The sequence below is a fragment of the Nannobrachium achirus genome (assembly GCF_963921795.1).
Source record: "Nannobrachium achirus genome assembly, chromosome: 22".
Lineage (NCBI taxonomy): Eukaryota > Metazoa > Chordata > Actinopteri > Myctophiformes > Myctophidae > Nannobrachium > Nannobrachium achirus.
Window position 1 is genome coordinate 199,065 of NC_137829.1, and position 23,813 is coordinate 222,877.

Below are 23,813 nucleotides of genomic sequence, written 5' to 3' on the forward strand. Positions count from 1 at the left end.
TCGGTTTGAATTTGTACATTTGTACCCCCAACTATTAAGCCATATATGTGTGTGTACATACATACACACGACTGTGCTTCACATTTGCTTTGGCTATGTACAGGTGTGTTTTAATAAAGCCACTTTGATTGAATTATAAGTGGAAACAATGGCATTTACGTACAATCAAACGTGTAAACGGTGACACCTTGTGGTCAGGGTGGGTCGTAACAGCGTCTGGGCCTGTCCCTATCGTACCGAAAACAGCCGATGTGGAGGCTTCGGCTTTTTTCGGTGATCTCCACGGTTTATAGCGTGATATCTAAAGGTAACGGCATACACGAAGGGAGCGCTCGTTTTATAGTTAGATGTCACAGTTATTGTCCACGACATTAAGTTATTGTCCACGACACTGCAAGCGGCGCGAAGGCCAGCGGACCTTGGTCCTGCTCTTCGCCCCCGAGCGCCGCAAAGCGCACGATAAACGCCATGATAATTGGGTTTTGGTGCACCTCGCGCGGTCCAAGTGACTACAACGGAGCGCTCCCTACGTCCGGTTCAGCCAATCACAGCGCGTCTTTTCCGGGACTTGCCGCAATGCCGTTACGTTTCAATATCACGCCGGTTTATACCATGACGTCAGCTTAATCCCATAATGCAACAGGACAGGAGTGCAAGAAAAAAAAAAAAAAAGTAAACAAGGAAGGATGGCTGCGGACAGTGATGTGAGTATTTCACTTTTAGAACCAGGGGAACTTTCATAATGATGACAGTAGCTTTGCTTTAGCTCCTCTAAAGGCTGTTTCCTCACTCAGCGGTGCATGTTGTTGGTCTAGGGATTTGTGGTCCCGGGTTCGATGCCCAGCTCAGGGCGTTGCGCTGTTATTCCCTACACTGTGTCCATGACACGTCATAATAAAACAGCAACAAACTGACAGGCTGGCTTTATAAACATGTTGTCGTCTGCAATTATTTGACATAATCGCACTTATTTTGCCATATTCGTCATAATCGTTTCCATGTTGAAAAATGAAACATTTTCAAAAATAGTGGAAATAGCAGATCATCTACACTATCATTATGAATGTTATTATTTTAAGTATAAAGTTATCAAATATGTCAGTAACTTCTTTGTATATTTAGGTTATGTGTCATATCTGCCATGTGCAACTTCAAAGCCTACAAGCCAAACAGAATTGTAATTGTCAACGACAAAAACACAATTAAATCGTTAATCGAAATTATTTGAGTGACAATTAATCGCCACGTACAATGTTATAATCGTGACAGCCGTATCCTTTGTCAAGTCCCGCCCGTTGTCCCGCCCCTCTTCACACCCATTGGTTGCTGTGTCTTGGTGGGACATTTGGTGGGACACTCCATCCACTACCATTTTAATTCAGTTGCTTCGTATTGTTATTCTGTGTATTCAGTTCTCATTTCAAACTTGGTTTCAGTTAAATGGAGCTGCTCAGTGGCAGTATAGTGACTCAGCATGTTTTTAAATGTTTTTATTTCTCAAAAAATTATGTTTTAGCAAATTCAACATAAAAAAGGCGGAACCAGGGCGGGACAAGGCAGATAGAGCCTGCTGGTTGGTCCGTCAGGGACCAACCAGAAGGCTAACAAAGGGTGATTGCCTAGCTTTATAAACATGTTGTAACATTGTGTCCAAGATAATGTCATAGGTAGATAAAACCTCACCAAACTGACAGCCTGGCTTTAGAAACATGTTGTTACATTGTGTCCATCCATGACTTGACATGTCATAATAAAACAGCAACAAAATGACAGCCAGTGGTTTATAAACATGCTGTTTGTCTTCCTTCCAGCCCGAGTCTGAGGTCTTTGAGATAACAGATTTCACCACCGCGTCCGAGTGGGAGAGGTAGGTTTATACTGGCTGCACCACTTCAATGTTGTATTTATTTCACTGCTTTACTACTGTAATTATTATAATAACTCATGACGATCTGTTTTCCGTCTAATGGATTGATTTTTTGCATTGTATGTCATGTCAAGAAGACAAGACATGACATTATGTGACATGCAAGACAAACACCTTGCTGCCTGTCAGCCAGAAGACGTTAGCACTGGCATTACCCATTTAGGCCTAGAATTATTGAATGCTTTAACCAGTGAAAAATAGCAGATATACAAGCTCAAGCTTGTAGATCTGCTATTTTTGAAAAAAGTCGTGAAAATGTGTGCAAATCTTTGAATATTATGTATTTTCAAAGCGAACGTTTGTAACTCAAATTTTGCTTCTGGGGGGGGGGTCCCTGGAACTAAATATTTTGAGATGGGGGTCCGTGGCCAAATAAATATCATTTCAAATATCATCCTTCACATGAAAAAGTTTGAGAATCAGAACCACTGACATAGTAGTCTCTCAAGAACAGACTAAGGCCACATTCTCATAATATAATTCGGTTTAGTCGTGCGAATGGGAGGGGTGAAGTTGCCACATTCTTGCATATTTAATTGATACGTTTGCCCTCACACTGCACATTATCATCCGAAACAAGAGTCCACGTCTGTCCACGGGACATACAGTATATCCAAGCTGCATAATAATGCCTCCTCCATCTCCCTGTGTTTATTAATTCTTCAAGTTCAACTCACAATGTAACCACAGGACCCCTGCAAAATTTGCCGCGCAGGCGTTAGCCGATTTATCTGCGGTCGAAGGTCGTCAACGAGCGATCACAAAATAAAACCAGCGGAGGGCGGAGGGACTCCCAAAATCTACCAGCAATAAACCAGACAGCAAATACTTTTAATTGCAAGATATGAATACGAAGAGGAGGACGTCAATGTCTCTCTCTCTCTCTCTCTCTCTCTCTCTCTCTCTCTCTCTCTCTCTCTCTCTCTCTCTTGTCTCTTGCCCTCCGCTGGCTCCCTCTGCGCTCCGCGCATAACAGCGTAGCGTCTCCATTTGGACATGATTTGGCACAGAGAGCGCGCGCGCCAGCAAGGGCGAGAGAGCCACACATCGGCCTATATTTTATTAGGCCTATAGCCTATATATGATATACAGCTATACAAGTGACTGCTGTGGCACTTTCCTTTTATCTAACTGTGAGCGACAACTCCTCACAAATAATACACCATGTGCGATCGAGGGAGCGGTGATCAGAAATCAATGAGGGGAGGAGGCGGCCAGAATCGTCAGAAATCTAATGAGAACAGACGGGGGGATTTAACCTTTTATAAATAACTATGGATTTAACCCGCACATGGCTCTATATAGCCTACCACAATGTTTCATTGCCTGTATTTGAGACGGATGGATTCACACCAACAGGGAAGCGTTTGCGGTAGCGCATCGAAACCACCGTTTTTTTGTGGATTTGCATTCGTTTCTTTTATTCGAAAAAGAATACGGATGCGTCTTCACACATGCCCAACCGTTGTGTATTTTCCAACAATACGTTATAGGATTCGTTTTAATCGTCATAAAACGTGCCTGTGTGAATGCCGCTACTAACTGAGCTCCAGTTAAGTGAAAAGGACCTTTTCTTTGACGATGGCTGGCCAGATTGCTGACTAAGGCGACATTCACACAGGCACGTTTTATGACGATTAAAACGAATCCTATAACGTATTGTTGGAAAATACACAACGGTTGGGCATGTGTGAAGACGCATCCGTATTCTTTTTCGAATAAAAGAAACGAATGCAAATCCACAAACAAACGGTGGTTTCGATGCGCTACCGCAAACGCTTCCCTGTTGGTGTGAATCCATCCGTCTCAAATACAGGCAATATATAGAGCCATGTGCGGGTTAAATCCATAGTTATTTATAAAAGGTTAAATCCCCCTCCAGACCGTCTGCTCTCATTAGATTTCTGACCATTCTGGCCGCCTCCTCCCCTCATTGATATCATTTCTGATCACCGCTCCCTCGATCGCAAACAATGTATTATTTGTGAGGAGTTGCTCTCAGTTAGATGAAAGGCAAGTGCCACTGGAGTCACTTGTATATCATATAATATAATATATAGGCCGATGTGTGGGTCTCTCGCCCTCGCTCGCGCTCGCGCTCTCTGTGCAATCAGATTCATGTCCAAATGGAGACGCTTTACGCGCGCCGCGGAGCGCAGAGAAGGAGCCAGCGGAGGGCAAGACGAGGGGCAGAGAGAGAGAGAGAAAGAGAGAGAGAGAGAGAGAGAGAGAGACAGACACGTTGACGTTGTCCTCTTCGTAGATATCTTGCTAAAGTAGGCCTATTATTTGCTGTCTGGTTTATTGCTGGTAGATCTTGCGAGTCCCTCCCGAGTCCCGCCGCCGCATGGTTTTATTTTTTGATCGCCCCGTTCGCCCGTTTACGACCGCCGACCGCAGATAAATTGGCTAACGCCTGCGCCGCAATTTTGCAGGGGTCCTGTGGTTACATTGTGAGTTGAACTTGAAGAATTAATAAACACATGGAGATGGAGGAGGCATTATTATGCAGCTTGGATACATACATGTCCCGTGGACAGACGTGGACTCAGTGATTCCTTGTTTCGGATGACAATGTGCAGTGTGAGGGCAAACGTATCAATTAAATATGCAAGTATGTGGCAACTTCACCCCTCCCATTCGCACGACTAAACTGAATTATATTATGAGAATGTGGCCATAGAAACACAGGTTTTTCAAAAAATCTTAGAAGGATTCAAAAGACACTTATAGAATCGGGTCAAAATTCTAATTTTCACGATTTTTCAAAAATAGCAGATCTACAGGCTCGCAGCGCGGCACTCTGTGCGGCGCTGTGAGCTTGTATATTTGCTATTTTTCAATAGTTAAAGTTATACCATGTAACTTTTTTTATAAAACAAATCTTAAAATTGTCCTAACTGTTAAATCGCTAAAGTTTTAGAACACCCACTCCGTTATTTTCAGCTTCTAAAGCCTTCTCTTTATATGTTTTCTGTGATCCTCGCCGGGGTCCGGTTTTCGCGGAAAAATTATGTCATCATACACTACGGGCCAATCACAGCGAGAGTTATACACTGCCGGCCAATCACATCGCATCTTGCTGACTTCTCAGGAATTAGCTTGCCTCAACAAAACAACAGCATTATTCATACTTGTCAGTGACTCCGCCCCCTGCCCCCCTCCTCCATGCTGTCGGGCAGAAAGCACGTAGAACGTCACAACAACAATAGCGTCGCCCATGGAAGAGAATACGCAAGCTGATAATAATGCTCACTGTAAAACACAACACTAACTGATAGGGTTAGTGTTAGTAGTACTACTAAATAAGGACATACTACTAAATATCATCACCCGAAGATCTGGCCGCAAGAAAATATATCGCTCAGCTTTTTCTTCCCGAGCGTTTCTAGATATCTAGTAGCAATTGATATTTGGCTCTGTCGCAAACTTATCATAGGCTACAGTATGAAAGAGGCTGCGCACCCTCAAAGATCCGTGTTAAATGAGAGCAGACAGCATGTGAGCACAGACAGAACTTATGTCTGTCTGTCTGTCTGTCTGTCTGTCTGTCTGTCTGTATGGATGGATAGATCGATGGATAGATCGATGGATGGATATATCATGAACTGAAGCGTAGGGAACGTTAGGCGAACGAGGCGCCCGCCTACTGAGAGCTGATCTCGCCTAAATTAAAACATAAATAAATCTCTATTTCCATTGTGTAAAGACCTGACTGGACAGTACAGTGTGGAGAGGACCTAGGCCTAGGAATGTCACTCAACCAGTTCCATTCATTGACTATAGTAAGCGGCCGGGCAATTGAGAAAGTGTTACGCTTTTAGAGATGTAAATGTGGGCTGCCATGGCCATTTAACTCAAGTCGCAACAACAGAGACAATAACACACTGAACAAAGTCCACTCTGCTTTCCTCCTACCTGTAGGATATCCTCTGTTCCAAATTAATAAAGTCCTTAATGTAGTAAGTAAACAGCTTCCAAACACAATATGTGATGATCGTGATTCGATTATTGTGTTGTTTAAATCCAGCACTGCTGGATTAAGAATTGACGTCGTCTTGTCTCTCCAGCTGTAGCATATTAAAACTCGTTAAGCAAGCCTCGTCCGTTTAACACATAGAAAATAAAATGTATTTCATAGTTCACCCTCAAAATGACTTTTCTTCTATTGATTATACTCACACCATGGAGACTTGAGTTCAACAATATTTTGCTGTTTTTATTACAGACGTGAATAGAGTAAACTATGAATACACCATGGATTGACACCTACTGCACATACAGTATGAAACAGAGCTGCTACCTTTAAATGCATTTTGAGAAGAAATGCTGTTATTTGTTCCAAAAGCTTTATACCCTGTATATATATAAAATGTCACAATGCGACATAGCTTTACACAATGCTGTTCCCCCTCCCAATGTATAGGCTATATGTTATCCATTTTCAACCGTTTTTATTTTATTTGTGACACTTGCTTTGGCAAGGATCATCCTGGTGAAATATCTGACAGTGTGTGATCAATCTCATAGTGTGAAAACCACAACAATATTATTATGACAGACGATTTCAAGAAAGAAAGTCACTTGTTTAGTGTGAAATAATCTAACGACCTGATGACTCGCCGTCCACGCAACATCGTACAGTCTACACAACTAACACAACACTAAACACTCGCAAAATAATGCTCCGGAGTTATCTCCTCGTCTATTAGAACACCAATCGTACAACAACTGTCCGGCATGTGGCAAAGTCGCTTTGCAATCCTTTTTGGAGGGCAGTGAAACGCTTCTGTCGGGTTGCAGACTGGAGGTCTGTGCTAGATCACGTGGTTTTCTGCCCGACACAAGTAAACCAGGGGGCGTTCCCACAGCGTCGTTACGACAGCTGACAAGTATGAATACTCGGGTGAAGGAGTCCGTTTCTCCGGAATGCCTGAACGCACAGTAACCAGGGACCCCTCTAAAGATAGATCTCGGTGAGGTGGAGGCAGACGCGGGGGTGTGAGGCCCGGTCCGCGGCGAAAAACGGCCGAAAGACGTGGACGCGACCGCGGTTTGCTATAGAGCTACTGACCACTAGTTGAGCAACTTACACAGTATAGCTTTAAAGCATAAAATAATGATACACAATAATGTGTACCCGTTCTGAATGGGTTAAAATGTAAAGGAACATTTTAATCTTTTTCAACACACTCCTCTATTATGGGTTCTCTAATGCTCATATTTGGAGGTGGACGTGGATCATTTTCAAGCACAATTTCAAACCTTTTCTTTTCATTAAGTATTCTAATTATTTATTGATACAACAGTGGTTTCAATGTCAGTGTGCTGACTTTCCAGCTAGAGAAAGACTTTAGTTTCCGGGCCCCATTTAGAACCTCACCTCACCTCACCTCACCTCACCCTCTGCTCTGCTCTGAGATGAGGTCCTACGGCGCTCTATACTGGCAGGGGTAGAATCAGTCCACTGCTAGGTTAGCACTTTGAGATTTGCTTCAAATATAAAGTGCGTTATAAATAAAATGTATTATTATTATTATTATTATTATTAGGGGAGAACACCCTTATCGCAACATTGTATCCAAAAAGAAAAGGTAGTCGTCGTCTCAGACACACCTACATTATGTTTTATAATGAAATGTTACAGCTTATTAATTGGCCTGTGCCATGTTTTCCCTTTGCAGCCGAATCGGGAGCAGTACTGGCACCTGCCGTCAAGGGGTGGGGTCCTTCCGGGTTGAATGGGAAAATATTCACGTTCGTTGTTTCACCCGGTCGTAAACGTTTTATGTGCCGGTGTTAGCTAAAACACCTGCATCTGCACATACTTTTTGGATACGATGTTGCGAAAAGGGTGATCTACACTGCATGTAGACGGCAGTTCTACCTCTGTCAGTATAGAGCCTTGTAGGACCTCATCTCGGAGCTGAGGGTTAGCGAGGGTGAGGTTCTAAAGAATACCAGAACGCTCGCCCCAAAACACAGTCGCCTCGGGCGTCTATCCGGCGGAACGGTAGAACTCTGCCTGGTATTCCTAAAAGTAACCTCCTAATCTTAACCTCAATAAAACTATGCCTAACGCTAAACTGATTTCTAACCTTATCCTCAGTAAAACAAGTACAAGAGTACAAGAGCTGCCCCACCGAGCGGCCGGCGTGAGGTCGGCGGAGAAGAAATAGGGCGACTGATCTAGTTACCGTTAGTTACTGATCTAGTTACCGTTAGTTACTGATCTAGTTACCGTTAGTTACTGATCTAGTTACCGTTAGTTACTGATCTAGTTACCGTTAGTTACTGATCTAGTTACCGTTAGTTACTGATCTAGTTACCGTTCTAAATGGAGCTGTTAGTTCTGTCCACAGTATGGTAGAGCTAGAGCATGTAAATCAATATAGTTGGCACATCTGCAATGCTTGGAGGTGGCCTCCCTACTCTTCTATAGAGCATCGCAGCGGAAGTGGTTTACTGGGGTCACTTAAAAATCGCCAATTCATTTTCCTCATAGACTTTTACAAAAATATTCATAACAATTATGTTAAGCCTCAAACAAAGCCATCCAGGATGGCAGTGAATCATGAACATGAGACTTTTGTGTCTATGAAAAGAAAGTTTTGAAAATTGCTAAACAAAGGGTATTTATTAAATGTAGTATATCAAATAATGTAATATTAAAATATGTTTTCACATAGGATCAAAGGTTGTATGGTCATGATTCACTGCCATCCTGGATGGCTTTGTTCGAGGCTTAACATAATTGTTATAAATAGTTTTGTAAAAGTCTATGGGGAAAATGAATGGGCGATCTTTAAGTGACCCCAGTAAACCACTTCCGCTGCGATGCTCTATTGAGAAAGTATGTATAGTATACCCTAGGCCTAGTGTCAGGTGGGACACCTACTGTACTGGTTGGTATATAGTACAGTCTGAAGTTCATAAGCATCATATCTCTGGCCAAGCAATTCAATTTCATTTCAAAGGAGCTTTCTTGGCATGAGGAAACATACGTTTACATTGCCAAAGCAAGTGTCAAAATATAATAACAGTTGAAAATGGGGAACATAATACAGTTGGAGGAGGGGGTACAGCATTGTGTAAACAGAACTATGTCACATTCTGTCGTTATGGACAGTATATACAGGGTAAGAAGCTTTTTGGAACAAATGGCAGCATTTCTTTTTTCTCAATACGATTTCAATAGTATACAAACTAATAAAATAAAATAAAAAGAAAACGCTTCAAATTTAAAACGTGTTTAAAGGTAGCTGCTCTGTGTATTGCATGTGCAGTAGGTCTGGATGCCATTCAATGGTTTGTAGTCCTTAGGGTGGTTGTATTCCATTCTCTAGTCTTCTTTCATCGCAACATTTCACAAATCTTGCTGATGTGTTCGCACATTGTTGTATTTCTCCGAGCAGGGCTAATGCCTTGGTAGCAGTTCGTACTACCAATGCAGCTTTTAGTGTATTGTCCAGCTACAGCTGCCTGCTGTCAAACTGTCCAACTCTTCCCCTTTACAGGTTTGTGTCAAGAGTTGAGGAGGTCTTGAATGACTGGAAACTGATCGGAAGCTCTGCAGCGGGCAAGGCTTCTCCAGAGAAGGTACAGTAGTCTCATTCTCACAATGATATCCCGAACTGTGGGCCAAGCTTGTAAGCGGGCCCCCAAATCCCTGGCATATAGCAAATATTTTAACTCATTTAACGCTGATCCCGAGTATACTCGCGTAAAATACTGTATATAGAGTAACGCTGGCACTCTTACCCTACGGTCCGTTGGAAAGTCCTGGCACGATTGGACTCGCGGATTCATCATCATCGCGGATCCACGTGCACAAAATAGTAATCCCTTAACATGTAGGCCGACGGTGGATCTCATCTTTAATGTCCATTTTCTCCAAAAAACACTTTTAAAGCCAAGGATGGCATTAGATTCTCGCTACAATAACGTAATAACAAAGGCAACGATCGGCCATTACAGCAACGGCATGGGATGACGATCGCCTCCGTTGAATGACGTCATGACGTCAAACCGGAAATGTTTACGCAATGGACTTCTGGCCTTCAAAATAAGAGAATGGCCGTGGATGGAGCCTGCGAGAGGCACGCTGGACATTTTAACCCGTTCATGTCTGGAGCACTAAATGGGTTAATAATAATATAGCATTAAAGCGGCACTATGTCATTTAACACTTATGTTGCAATGATTTTTTCTCTGCAATGTCTCGCGTTGCCATGGTTACCATAGACTTCCATGTAATTGTGCAATTGTGTAAAAAGTGCACGCCCATGCCTAGATGATGCACCACGTGTGTAGATGCTGTTCACAGCTTTCAAACAAAGAAATCCGCTTGGAAATCCGTTCAGGCATTCATGATTTATCAGCCATTATGTTTTCTTCAGATGTAAACAAACATGGCTGCCATGTTTGAAAGAATGAGTTGGTATGGGGGTTAAACATGCAATTTCGCGATCGCGATCATGCCTAATACATTTCTGGAGGTCCAAATTTTTTTTTTTTTTTTAAATAATTAAAATCTTTTTTTTTTTTTTTTTTTTAAACGGCCCAAACTCGGGAAACTCGGGGTTGGCACAGCGGTAGTACCAATACAAACTCGGGAAACTCGGGGTTGGCACCATATGTGTTAAAAAAATAAAAATAAAAATACATGTTGTCAAAACGTGTTGTATTGTAGAGTATGTTAATACCTAGACACAGGATCGGACACACATTTTTACCTCATGGTCAAGGTTCAATCCATCCCCTGAGCAAGCAGGCAGGCTCTATTAGCTCAATGGTAAAAAATGTGCAGGAAACCGGTTTCATATACGGGGGTTGAAGAGGTAGAAATTACATCTGCAGAGAGTCATGGTATTACTATTTGGAGACCTTAAAATGTGTAATCTACTGGTATACTGATGGAGCTAATCTACAAGCTCACAACTCGTTGCAACACGGCTTGTAGATCTTCTATTTTATATGATATATATTGTCACTGTCAGGCAGAAACCTCATATCTCCAAGTTTCAAGTTTGTACGTTTTTTTCACCAAGTAAAGCCCTGCTTCATCATACAAGGCTGTCGCACAAAAGTAGTGAAAACAGCAGATCTACAAGCACACAACGCTTCGCGGTGTGAGGCGTTGTGTGCTTGTAGACCTGATATTTTTCACTACTTTTGTGTCATTTTTAAAATGATAAATACAAAACGAACCGTCTTGGACATACAAGGTTTCCACCCGACAACAAGGACATATTTTGTGTAGAAGAAAGGAAAAGCCTAGACCCCTGGGTTACTCCAGTCAACCCTTTTCTAACCCTAACCCTAACCCTAACCCTAACCCTAACCCGACCCCTGGGTTACTCCAGTCAACCCTTTTCTAACCCTAACCCTAACCCTAACCCGACCCCTGGGTTACTCCAGTCAACCCTTTTCTAACCCTTTTCTAACCCTAACCCTAACCCTAACCCTAACCCGACCCCTGGGTTACTCCAGTCAACTAAGTACTGCATAGGGTTTATGTCTGCATGTCTTCTCTCTGTCCTTTGACCCAGGGTGAATACACCAGTGGAACGTGGGAGGAGAAGACTCATGAGATTAACTTTGCAGACTTTAAGTTCTCCATAACTCATCACTACTTGAAGCAGGAGTGTGAGGTGGGCGATGGCAAGGATGAACCCGAGGAAGGTAGGCTGATGTTTGGGCTTGTTGTAGTTTCCAGTAGGGATGGGACAATAACCGTTATTATCGTTTATCGTGATAAAGAAACACTCACAATAATCGTATTGCAGAGATTTAAATGCATCGTGAAATTGTCCTCCGTCATGCACTGGGATCAATTCAACTTTTATTTGCTGAGCTGCATATCTGGTACCACTTAAACCCTCTATAATTGGTCAAACGGATCTCTAAATAACATACTTGGTAGTCTTTTTTTCTACTCTACCAAATCTCCTTGCCAAAAATAGGCAATCTACAAGCTCACAACGCAAAGAGTCGTGAGCTTGTAGATTGTCTAGTTTTGGCAAAGGTTTCGCCCCCGAATGATGGATGTTGGGGATATTTTGATTATCACGATAATATCGCAAATGCTATCCTCGCACACAAGCTGATCAAACATAGTACTTTGGCATTAAATAGCAGATCTACATGTATTGTATATAATAGATAGATAGATAGATACCTTTATTATCCCAAGAGGGATTTTTATTGCAACGCGCTGTGAACTTGTAGATTGGCTATTTTCGGTTATGTTATTAGTTTGTTTTGAAATATTTCAGTGAACTGACCCAACTATGATCTACTTTTAGATGCCTTTCCTATGGCCATGCAGGACCTTCTGTGTATGAACAACGACTTCCCTGCCAGAGCCCACTGCCTGGTCAGATGGTGAGTCCAGTTAGTCCAGTCCAGTCACTGTCACACACTGCTGCTTGCTTTGTACCCAAAATTCAGTTTCTGGCTACAAGCAAACATGTACAATGATGTCAAAATTACAAGCAGAACAATGTAAAACAATAAATACAAATCGATAGATACCTGATACCTCATTGATTGTTGTTCATTAATCCATTAACACCAGAGGCCAATTCTACAAAATGTCTTCTAAATCAGTATTTCTCACACAATACATTGACAGTAGTACTACACAACTCCCCTCTTACAGAGATGAAAATACAATAGGCTACCAGTCATAGTTCAAGAGGCATCTGTATCACATTACACATAGTGATATGTGTGATAGCTATACAACATGTTAGTAATGCTCTTTATACCAATGGTTTAGTTTTTTACTTTCTTCTTGTTATACCACCAATTCCAATACTTTAACATATAATAATCTATAACCCATATTGTCACTGTCGGTCAGAAACCTCGTATCTCCAAGTTTCAAATGTGTATGTTTTTTCATATAAGTAAAGCCCTGCTTCATCATACAAGACTGTTGCACAAGACTAGTGAAAACAGCCAATGACGATATGTGTGTATTTCCAAAAAAGAAGGAACTCACTAAATGCTGTGTAGAGGAGCTGAAACAATATCACAGGTTACGGGTATCAGGTTTAGAATTTTAATGTTATGTCAGCAATTCTTCTCCCTTCTCTTTATTGCTGCCTTATCCCATAACTGGCAAAGCATCAATGTAATTTTAGAATTTTGCGTGGGCTATTCCAAAATAGCAGATGAACAAGACTGGGGAAAAGCGAAACGTATGCAACAGAACATTGTCTATTTCCCCTTCAACCCATTTAGACCTGAAGCTGAAAAACCAAAAAAACACCTTCAGTTTTCTGAAAAACATGTATTATATATTGTCTCTGTCGGGTGGAATCCTCATGTCAAGTAGGAGATCTAAAACCTCAAAACGCGCCGCTTCTCTCCGCATTTTGAGCGCTTAATTACTTAATTTACGAAAAAACACAAATCAACCTATGTCTGTGGCTTAGTTGCCTAAGTTGCCTAATTAATAATTATCGTCAATCTACCCCTGTGGCTTTGAAAGGGTTAACAGTGTGTTGCTGTGTCTGTGGTGAACAGGTATGGATTGGGTTAACGGTGTGTTGCTGTGTCTGTGGTGAACAGGTATGGATTGGGTTAACGGTGTGTTGCTGTGTCTGTGGTGAACAGGTATGGATTGGGTTAACGGTGTGTTGCTGTGTCTGTGGTGAACAGGTATGGATTGGGTTAACGGTGTGTTGCTGTGTCTGTGGTGAACAGGTATGGATTGGGTTAACGGTGTGTTGCTGTGTTAGGGGTTAACCCTAACCCTAACCCTAACCCTAACCCTAACCCTAACCCTGAACAGGTATGGATTGGGTTAACGGTGTGTTGCTGTGTCTGTGGTGAACAGGTATGGATTGGGTTAACGGTGTGTTGCTGTGTCTGTGGTGAACAGGTATGGCATACGGGAGTTTCTGATCATCTCCCCGGGTGCAAACTGTGAAGCCATCATCAGCGAGTCCAAGTGCAACCTGCTGCTGAGCTCTGTCTCCATCTCGCTGGCCAACAGCGGCTGGTAAGTCTCTCCCTCTCTGATAGGGTACAGTTGTTCCCATACCCAATACCAGTATCGGGAGAAGATATACTGTACTGATATACAGTACTGCCTAAAATACTGGTGTCGGCCAATATGCCAGTCTATGCCGTTTCGATACCATTTTGATTTATCATGATGATTTGTCATTTACAACCATTAATTACGGGTATATTTTGAATGCTTCAGTTGGTTTTATTTTATTTGTTTACTATTACTATCAGAACCGCTACAGCTTGTCCGTGTCTGTCCGGACGGGTAACGCGGGGACTGCCCCATGGTTAGACTTAGGGTTTAGGGTTAGGCTTAGGCTTAGGCATAGGCATAGTTTTACTGAGGTTAGGGTTAGGTTTAGGCATAGTTTTACTGAGGTTAGGGTTAGGTTTAGGCATAGTTTTACTGAGGTTAGGGTTAAGGTTAGGTTTAGGTGTTCTAACCAAAGGGAGGTCGAAACCAATGACATGTTACCGCGTAACACCTGACACTGTGGTTCCCCTGACACATCACTGTGACATCATAGGTGACATCACAGTGATGTCAGATACTCAGAGCAGGGATCTCCATATATGGGCATAAACAGGTGACATCACAGTGATATCAGATACTCAGGGCCCAGTTGAAATACACCAATACAATGACATCATAATATCGTCCACTTATTACCATTCAACTTCAGCTGCGTCACCACTAGCCTCGCGTAGCCAGGCTTACTCATCTGCGAAGAGAAAAGCCTGGTGACAATATCAGGCAGAGACTGTTCAACTTCCGCCGTGAGAATTTCAACGGAAGACTACAGCGCAGGACGTAACTTCCGTTAAACACAGCACTTCCGCCACTTCCGCTAGAACCAACCGGAAGTCATATTGTGGCCAGGGTGGGTCACCACCCACCTGACAACCTAGCATACTTAATGAGCAGGTGGGTGTGGCCACATAAAACATAATTTTAACACTTTCTGTAGACTTTTGAAACAAAACAAAAAAAAATCTTCCTCCAAAGTATAATCATGATGATTATGTTGTAGGGGGGGACACATCATGGCACCCCATCTGGCTAAAAGAATAACACTAAAAGTCCTGAGGACTTGTTTTCCATTGTGGTCCTATGTATAATTGAATACATAGGACCACAATGGCCAATCAGCATGGCATACAGTACATGTCATAAAGAATACAACGTGTTTATAATATGTCTATATAGGAGAAAAGATGCCTCCTTTCTATGGGAATTTACATTTACCTTCCCTTGTGGTCTCCTGATAGATAATGTGTCAGGCCAAATCCATTAACACATTTAAGCCTAACCTATAGAATAGGGCTAAATCAGAAATTAGCCTACAAAACAAATATGTTGCTACATACTGTACATGTACTGTAAGCCCCTCCCAAACAGCAAAATGTGTTCCCGGCCTGAATGGGTTCTACAATATACTGGTTTAGACCAAGTCCATTGCTGGGATGGTCACTGTGCTCTGCAAAAGCGTGGCTAATAATAATGCCATATAAGTAGCATGTCTTACTCCCAGTATGGACGGTCACATGCTTAGATCATGTGTCCACAGACACAGTCACGGTATGTTGTTAAGTTACTATGGATTGCCTGATTTCCGCTCATATTCACAATTAGGGCTGGCTGGTTATCCTACTGGCTACAGAGTCTGTTCTTTAACTAAACGGTCAAAGGTACAATCCATACTCGGTGTGCCATACAGTAGTAGTCATGCATCTTGATTTAGAGACATAGAAGACCTGCTTAAAGGACAACTTTAGTTTTTTACAACAAGGGCTCATATTTTAGATTGTAATTAAAGAATATAAAAGACGAGTGTTAACATTATTTCATTTACTTCTTTCTATTGTTTTAGAGATTTCTATTTCAGTGGTTGGGGGCATGCGTACAAGTGGCTAAATAATTTTACACAGAATAAGCCCATTCCCATGATACAACACAACCTTTCATGGCTGGATTTGACTTATGGGGGCTAGAAGTGTTACTGTAAATAGCAATAAAGAAACTGCTGGCTTATTGTGTCTATAAAGACATATTTAGCCACTTGTACGCATGCCCCCCTGCGTACGCATGCCCCACATTTTAGCACAACAAACGCGATAAAACGATAGAACGAAGCAAATGAAAACATTTTAACACTCACTTTTTCTTTTCTCTAATTACAATCTAGAATATGAACCCTTAAAAACCCTTAAAAAAACAAAGTTGTCCTTTAATGTATGTCCAGGTTAGGCAGGTATTGTATAGAATAGTTCATACATTGAATTAAGGTCATTAGCCAGTAGCTATGCCCCTCCCAAAAAGCTTTTAGGGGAGGGGCATAGCTACTGGCTAATTCAAAGGGCTTACTTGAGGCATACAATGGGAATTTAAAGTGGAAAGATAAATGAAAATCAACCACACTGCCAGCTAGACTCGAAATCTGGTTGTACAAGAATGGGGCTCTATCTAACCTAACCCCCACATAGTTATGGGATTTGAGCATATTTATTGTACAGTTTATGACTTGAAGCCACAACACTAGGGGGACTCTAACAAGCTAGGCTTTTGGCCTTCGTCTCAACCTCGTCTACACCAGAGGATTCTCTAGTCTAGTGGGTCTCTCTCTGCCTCCAAACCACACAGTAATTGAAATCAGTCAGTGGAACGTTAACCCACCAAACAATAACATGAATAAAATAGAAGGAAGAGAAGAAAAAAGGAATCAAAGAAGAAACACAAGTTCAAATTCAGCATTTTGTAAGAAACAATGCTGAATATTAATCGGGGTAGGCTGAAAAGAATCCTGGATTTAAAAGTAGTCAGAGATGCTGTAAGCCTTAGATCCTCTTGAAGTTTGTTCCAACTACTGTAACGTCACGTGTGGTTGTTTATCTGTGGCATATTAACATGAATTCTCTATTGCTAGTGTTATCTAACATGACAATGGTGATTCTTAATATTCTCACATGCCTACTACCAATTCTATGATGTACGTTAGCCGGACAGTAGACCTGCATATCATTGCGGGATGAAAACAGAAATTGAAATTGCTGGTCTTTCTTGATGTGTTCAAAATGATTGCAGAGGATTTGGGGACAGACTCAATGACCTTTCTATATTGTTGACTATACAGTCTGACTGAACTGTGGGAAGCACTGAGCGCTTATAATGAATACTGACTGTGCTGTTTTCACACTAAACTTTCACTCTATTCTTTGCTTTTGTGCTTTTATCAAATTTCTTAAGCATTTCGTGGTCTCTGACATTGGCTAGTGAAGCTTAAAAAAAAGAATCCTGGTTAACACTTGACCGATTAACTATGAACCAGGACAGGTAATGTCCTTTTGGATGCAGCAGCAAGTCACTGATAGCTGACCCGATCCCACCTCTAGGTAAGGGCCAGTCCATACCCGATCCCACCTCTAGGTAAGGGCCAGTCCATACCCGATCCCACCTCTAGGTAAGGGCCAGTCCATACCCGATCCCACCTCTAGGTAAGGGCCAGTCCATACCAATGCAACTAGAGGTTGCATTTGTAAAGAATCGAGTCTTTTGAACGGCTCTTTGAAATTAACGATGGGATCCGGTTCACAGTATTGGGCCGTTCCTTTTTTTGAGGAGGGGGAGTACATTCTTTAGGAGGAGGGGGAGTACATTGAGGAGGGGGAGTAGGCCTACATTCTTTACTTGCAGAGTATTTCTACATTGAGGAGGGGGAGTACATTCTTTACTTACATAGTTTTTTTTTGAGGAGGGGGAGTACATTCTTTACTTGCATAGTATTTTACTTACATAGTATTGTTTTGAGGAGGGGGAGTACATTGAGGAGGAGGAGTACATTGAGGAGGGGGAGTACATTCTTTACTTACATAGTATTTTTGAGGAGGGGGAGTACATTCTTTACTTGCATAGTATTTTTTTGAGGAGGGGGAGTACATTCTTTACTTACATAGTTTTTTTGAGGAGGGGGAGTACATTCTTTACTTGAGGAGGGGCAGTACATTCTTTACTTGCATAGTATTTTTGAGGAGGGGGAGTACATTCTTTACTTGCAGAGTATTTTTTTGAGGAGGGGGAGTACATTCTTTACTTGCATAGTATTTTTTTGAGGAGGGGGAGTACATTCTTTACTTGAGGAGGGGGAGTACATTCTTTACTTGAGGAGGGGGAGTACATTCTTTACTTGAGGAGGGGGAGTACATTCTTTACTTGAGGAGGGGGAGTACATTCTTTACTTGCAGAGTATTTCTACATTGCAGTGTTGATACTTTTACTTAAAACGTAAAAGTATCAACACTGTAATGTAGAAATACTCTGCAACAAGTAGAAGTTCGGAATTAGAATGTACTTGAGTAAAAGTACAAGTGTATTGGTATCAAAATGTACCAAAAATACCAAAAGTAGAAAGTACTCATTATGCAGAATGTCCCATTTCACAGGTTTTCCAATGAATACAATTTAGAAAAATCTTTTGAAAATGGCAGATCTACAAGCTCACAATGCGTCGCAACGCGACACATTGTGAGCTTGTAGATCGGCTATTTTCAAATGGCGTAAATGTATATCTGTATATGGACGAAATGTATAGAGGGTTGAATTGATTTGTAATGTATAATCAAAATCTACAAAGTAACGAGTAACTAAAATGAGCCAGTCTTTTGAACGGCTCTTTGAAAGGAACGGATCCCAGAGATCCAGCTCACTTCAAAGAGCCATAAAACCCATCTCTAAATGCAACTACATGCAAACATGATCCCCAGTGGCAGTTGCAAGGAGTTTCATTGTAGTCAGGGAAAATTAGCAGAATAACTGTCAAATCTGGGAATAAATTCCTTACCAAACAATTTCTTCACCAATGTGTTCGTAAAAGTGTCTAGTAACATATCTAACAAAGATTGAAATTCAACATTCCTAGCAAAATGTTTGACAGCTAGGGTAATTCTGGGTCTCATTCACTTACTATACACTGTGCTATAAGGGAAAAAATCACTTCCAAAAATATGCTTCAAGTGGGATGTGAAGGGTCTAACTAGGTGTTTTTAATTATTCTGAATCCATTGCAAGCATTTTTTGCACGAAAAACATTCCTTGGGCCAAAAATGGACCCCATACACCTTGTGAAAAGTGATGACTCATCACTAAACCATTGTTTTCTTTTTTTTTGCGTCTGATTTTGGCCCAATGAATGTTTTTCGTGCAAAACAAATGCTTGCAATGGATTCAGAATAATTAAAAACACCTAGTTAGACCCCTAACATGCTACTTAAAGAATATTTTTGGGAGTGATTTTTCCCCTTATAGTACAGTGTATAGTAAGTGAATGAGACCCAGAATTACCCTAGCTGTCAAACATTTTGCTAGGGCTGTTGAATTTCAATCTTTGTTAGATATGTTACTAGACACTTTTACCAACACATTGGTGAAGAAATTGTTTGGTAAGGAATTTATTCCCAGGGTTTTATTAAAATTCCCTGACTAATTGGTGTGGACTGGCCCTAAAACTGTTTTGTTGCGTCTATTTGCATTAGTGCGGTCTGGCCTTGAAACAGTATTCATGCAACGTCGCAGTGTGTTAGTAGGAGTATAATTAATGTTCATTATTTTACGCTACGGTATGTTGATGAATTGAATACATTCTGTAGGACCACAATGGAATCAAGTCCTCAGTTATCCTTTTAGTTTAATCTCTGACTGTACCACACGTAGGGGTGGGCGATATGGTGATAATTATCGTTGAGACGATACAATGTCTCCACGATATGCCTTTTCAGAGATATCGTATATATCGTGATACAATTGAGGGAGCCTTGTGAAAAATCCTGTTTAATCGTTAATACAGAGATTCACTGCAGAATTCAATTTAAACCTGCATTTTGGTGTAAATCAGTAGTTCTCAAACTTTAAAATGTCAAGGTCTCCCCTTAACTCTGACAGTTTACAAATGGGTCCATTTGGTTTCATTTTGTATACTGTCAGAGTTACATACTTGTAAAGTTCAATTTAGACCTCCCAAAAGGAACCCAGAGAGTCTAGTTTTTGTCAAGTACCTTGAATAATAACCATAAAAACGTGAAAAAGAATCGTGATAATATCGTGTATCGTGATACAGTTTGGAAAAATATCGTGATATTGTATTTTTTCATATCGCCCACCCCTAACCACACGCTGTTTACATTTCGAACTAATAAAGTATTCAGTCAATCAGCCAAAAGTATTCATGATGGTACCACTTCCCAGTGCTAGGTAACAGTATTCATGGTAACACCCTGTTGCTACAATACTTGAGCAATGAGCATGCGGGGCGGCATAGCTCAGGGGTAGAGAAACCGTTATTTGAGCACGAAAGGTTCCCGAAGGGTTCCCAGTTCGAATCCGGGCTCCCCCTGAGTTAATGTCGAAGGGTCCTTGGGCAAGAATCTGAACCCCTAGTTGCTCCCTGTGAGCAGGTTGGTGCCTTGCATGGTTTCCTCCGCCACCGGTGTATGAATGTGTGCGTGAATGGGTGAATGTAATGCACAATCTCTGTAAAGCGCTTTGGATAAAAGCGCTATATAAATGCACCATTTACCATTTAGCATGCGGTAATCATGCTCAATTAGCAACTGGATTGCAACTTCTGGGCTGCACCTGTGTTTTAATTAATGGATTCATTACAAGAAAACCTGATTAGGGGCCAGTCTTGATAATTACAGAGAGAGAGACATCTAGAAAATATGCATTTTAAATGAGTTTAGCCTTGTGAAAACTGCACCATAGTTTTATATAATCCAGTTATTATGGTTGTTGCTTAGTGGTAGCGGCTCTGATGAAGTCCTCCCTGTATCCGTAGAAGTGATTACAGTTTAGTAATCATGGGGCTGCTTCGAAAAACTGTTATCGTTGATTGGTGTCGAATAGCGACGAAGCCCCTGTTTCCTCCTCTACCCCTGCATACTTATTATTTACACAAGCTGTTTCCTCCTCTACCCCTGCATACTTATTATTTACACAAAGCTGCCTTTTTAAAAATAGAAAGAGGGTGGGCGGGAAAGAACACTTTACACAGTGGCATGGCTTTGCATTGGGTCATTGCTGCGTATCCATGGCAACAGCACAGCGCTGCTGGCAGCCTGGCTGTGGACAGCAAGCAGCAGCTCAGTGTGAAAACCAAGGTCAACCTGGCCTCACCCCCCTGAGGCTTCTGGGTATTGTAGTTCACATCAGTGTTGATTTTGGCAACACATTTTGATGTGGTTTTAGTCATAGTCTTTCCATTCCATTTAGTTTTAGTCATCTGATTATTCTTTTAGTTTTACTCTGGTTTTAGTCGACTAAATCTAAGGTTGATTTTGTCGACCAAAAAAAAAGGTATTCTGGTGGGGCTTGATGGTGTCGCAATGACTGATTTTACACTTGGTTGCATGCTGAAAATAGCCGATGGTGAGCTTGTAGATCTGCTATTTTCAGAGCGCAACACGCGAGCGCATACAAACATAAAATTACTTGTTTTTTAGTTCTACTGGATCTCTTCTTCTGTTTGTTGACAAAATTGACAATATATTTAGTTTTAGTCATGGAAAGTAACAAATGTCTGGGGGAAAAAAGAAAAATAATTGAGTCAATATGCAAATAATTGTTTTGCATTTGGTAGGAAAACAATCCTTTTAACCTCTCTTCCCTTGACAAGACATATTGTTGTGTATTTAATTCTCCTAGAAGAGAAACGGGGGGGGGGGGTAATATTCATGCGCGTCAGGGTGGTGAGAACATTTAGGATTTGCCATCATTATTATGCATTATTTAGTTATTATTAATTTTTATGAACCTCACATTTCTTAACATTGCAGTCCCCTTGCCGTCCACCCGGTGGCACTGTGTCGCTGTTGTAGAAATCCATCTTGAGAGAGAGAGAGAGAGAGAGAGAGAGAGAGAGAGACTGCTCCGGCCCCTCGACCGCCCCGGCCTCCCGACAGAGACACCTGACATGAAGGCTTCCTTCTGCTATACTTTTTATTAATGCACCCCGCTCTCTACCCCCTCTCTCTCTCTGGTGCCCGGGTGGTGCCGACGCAGCCAGGTGCCCATGTTTGTGCAGATCCAGCAGAAGTGGAGGAGGATGTACGCCGGCGAGGTCCAGGGCCCCGGCGTGCGCTCAGACTTTGAGATGGTTCACCTCCGCAAGGTGCCCAGCCAGTACAACCACCTGTCCGGTCTGCTGGACATCTTCAAGTCAAAGATAGTGAGTTACAATAATAATCACATCGACTCAGGGACGTGCTGGCCATTGGGAAAAGCGGGCCAACTCCCGAACGGCCGGTTCATTCCCGGCCGGTCCAGGCCGGCCATTAAATATAAATAAATAAATAATAAATAAATAAAATGTCAGCCTACGTACGGGCTGGGCGGCCATCGTCACTGTTGGGCAGAAACCTTGTATCTCCAAGTTTCAAATTTCACATTTATTTTCGCAAAGGCAAGCCCTGCTTCATCATACAAGGCCGTTGCACAAAAGTAGTGAAAACAGCAGATCTACAAGCACACAACGCGGCGTTGTGTGCTTGTAGATCGGCTGTTTTCACTAGTTTAAATATTTTTTAAATGATAAATACAAAACAAACGGTTTTGGACAGACAAGGTTTCCACCCGACAACGACAAAATATAACTCACTCACTGGCTTTTCACTTGATCTGAAATGGCAAATCGTTGAGTAGCAGAGAGCTATAGAAAGAGATCTCTCTCTATAGTGCGCAATGAGAGCCTCTCCAACTCTTTTTCCCGGGCTGAATCAGGGGCCCAGCACGTCCCTGCATCGACTGTGCGGTAGACCTGGAACGCATATCCGCGTCACGTTAGATTTTAACCACTTTAACCATTATTTCATGCACTGTGAACTTTTATAATTATGTGCTATTTTTCAATAGCTAAAGCCCCCACCCTGATGATTTATGTAAAAGAAGATTCATGTAAAAAACTATGAAAAAAGAGCAATTATTCAAAACATTCCAAAAGGTTTTGATATTTTTCATACATTTAAAAAAAAAAGCAGACGTGCAAGCTCGCGTGGCGGCATGAAGTGATGCGCTGTGAGCTTGTGCATCTGCTATCTTTTTGAATAGCCAACACCTAAATGGTGGTTAAAGATGGGGTGCCCCCGCCCCCTCCTAGTATATGATTATACTAAGAGGAAGATTTCTTCCATAAAAGTGTACAGAAAGAGTTAAAATTAGGTTTTTATGTGGCCATACCAGGCATTAAATATGCCTGGTTGTCAGGTGGGTGGTGACCCAGCTGAAGTTAGCCTCACCCACAGTGTTGGGTGAATGGTAGAAAATGAAAAATTAAACACTGGCCAAATTGTCATGTATTAGAGGCAGAAATTACAGAAAATAGTCGGTCTACATGCTGTGAGCATGTAGATCTCTATTTTCACAATATAACCGTCTTATACAAAATGTAATGCCTCGACTCTTAGTGCTCGTCAGGGTGGGGGGGGGGGGGGGTCCCAAGTTAGAATATGATTATTTTGGGGGTCCCGGCGGCCTGAAAAGGTTGAGAACCACCTGTCTCTCTGTATCCATCAGGGCTGTCCCCTCACTCCGCTGCCTCCCATCAACATAGCCATCCGTTTCACCTTCGTCCTGCAGGACTGGCAGCAGTACTCCTGGCCCCAGCAGCCTCCAGGTAGGTACAGTGGTACAGTGGTACAGTAGGTACAGTAGGTACAGTAGGTACAGTTTAAGACAGGGTGAAATCAAAAACATGTTTTTCACACTTTTAGAGCATATCTGTAGTGATAATATGGCCGTACCTAACACTAGATGCCAAAAAGAAAAAAACAATTTTTGTGTATATTTATATCAAAGGTCCCTAAATAGGCCATTCTT

General features: G+C 41.8%; 1 protein-coding gene across 2 annotated transcripts in view; it reads left to right on the forward strand.

Moving 5' to 3' along the window:
- Nucleotides 1–677: 677 nt before the first annotated feature.
- The window catches only part of rab3gap1 (RAB3 GTPase activating protein subunit 1), a 132,200-nt gene continuing 109,064 nt past the window's right edge, over nt 678–23,813 (forward strand). For both annotated transcript variants that reach the window (XR_013963262.1, XM_080753427.1), the window contains exons 1-8: nt 678–704; nt 1,812–1,867; nt 9,445–9,526; nt 11,479–11,611; nt 12,235–12,313; nt 13,821–13,940; nt 22,002–22,167; nt 23,511–23,610. Coding sequence is in view for 1 of the 2 variants with exons in the window: in XM_080753427.1 (XP_080609553.1) it covers nt 687–704; nt 1,812–1,867; nt 9,445–9,526; nt 11,479–11,611; nt 12,235–12,313; nt 13,821–13,940; nt 22,002–22,167; nt 23,511–23,610 (754 nt within the window). In the remaining variant the exon portion in view is untranslated. The remainder of the gene's footprint in view (nt 705–1,811; nt 1,868–9,444; nt 9,527–11,478; nt 11,612–12,234; nt 12,314–13,820; nt 13,941–22,001; nt 22,168–23,510; nt 23,611–23,813) is intronic.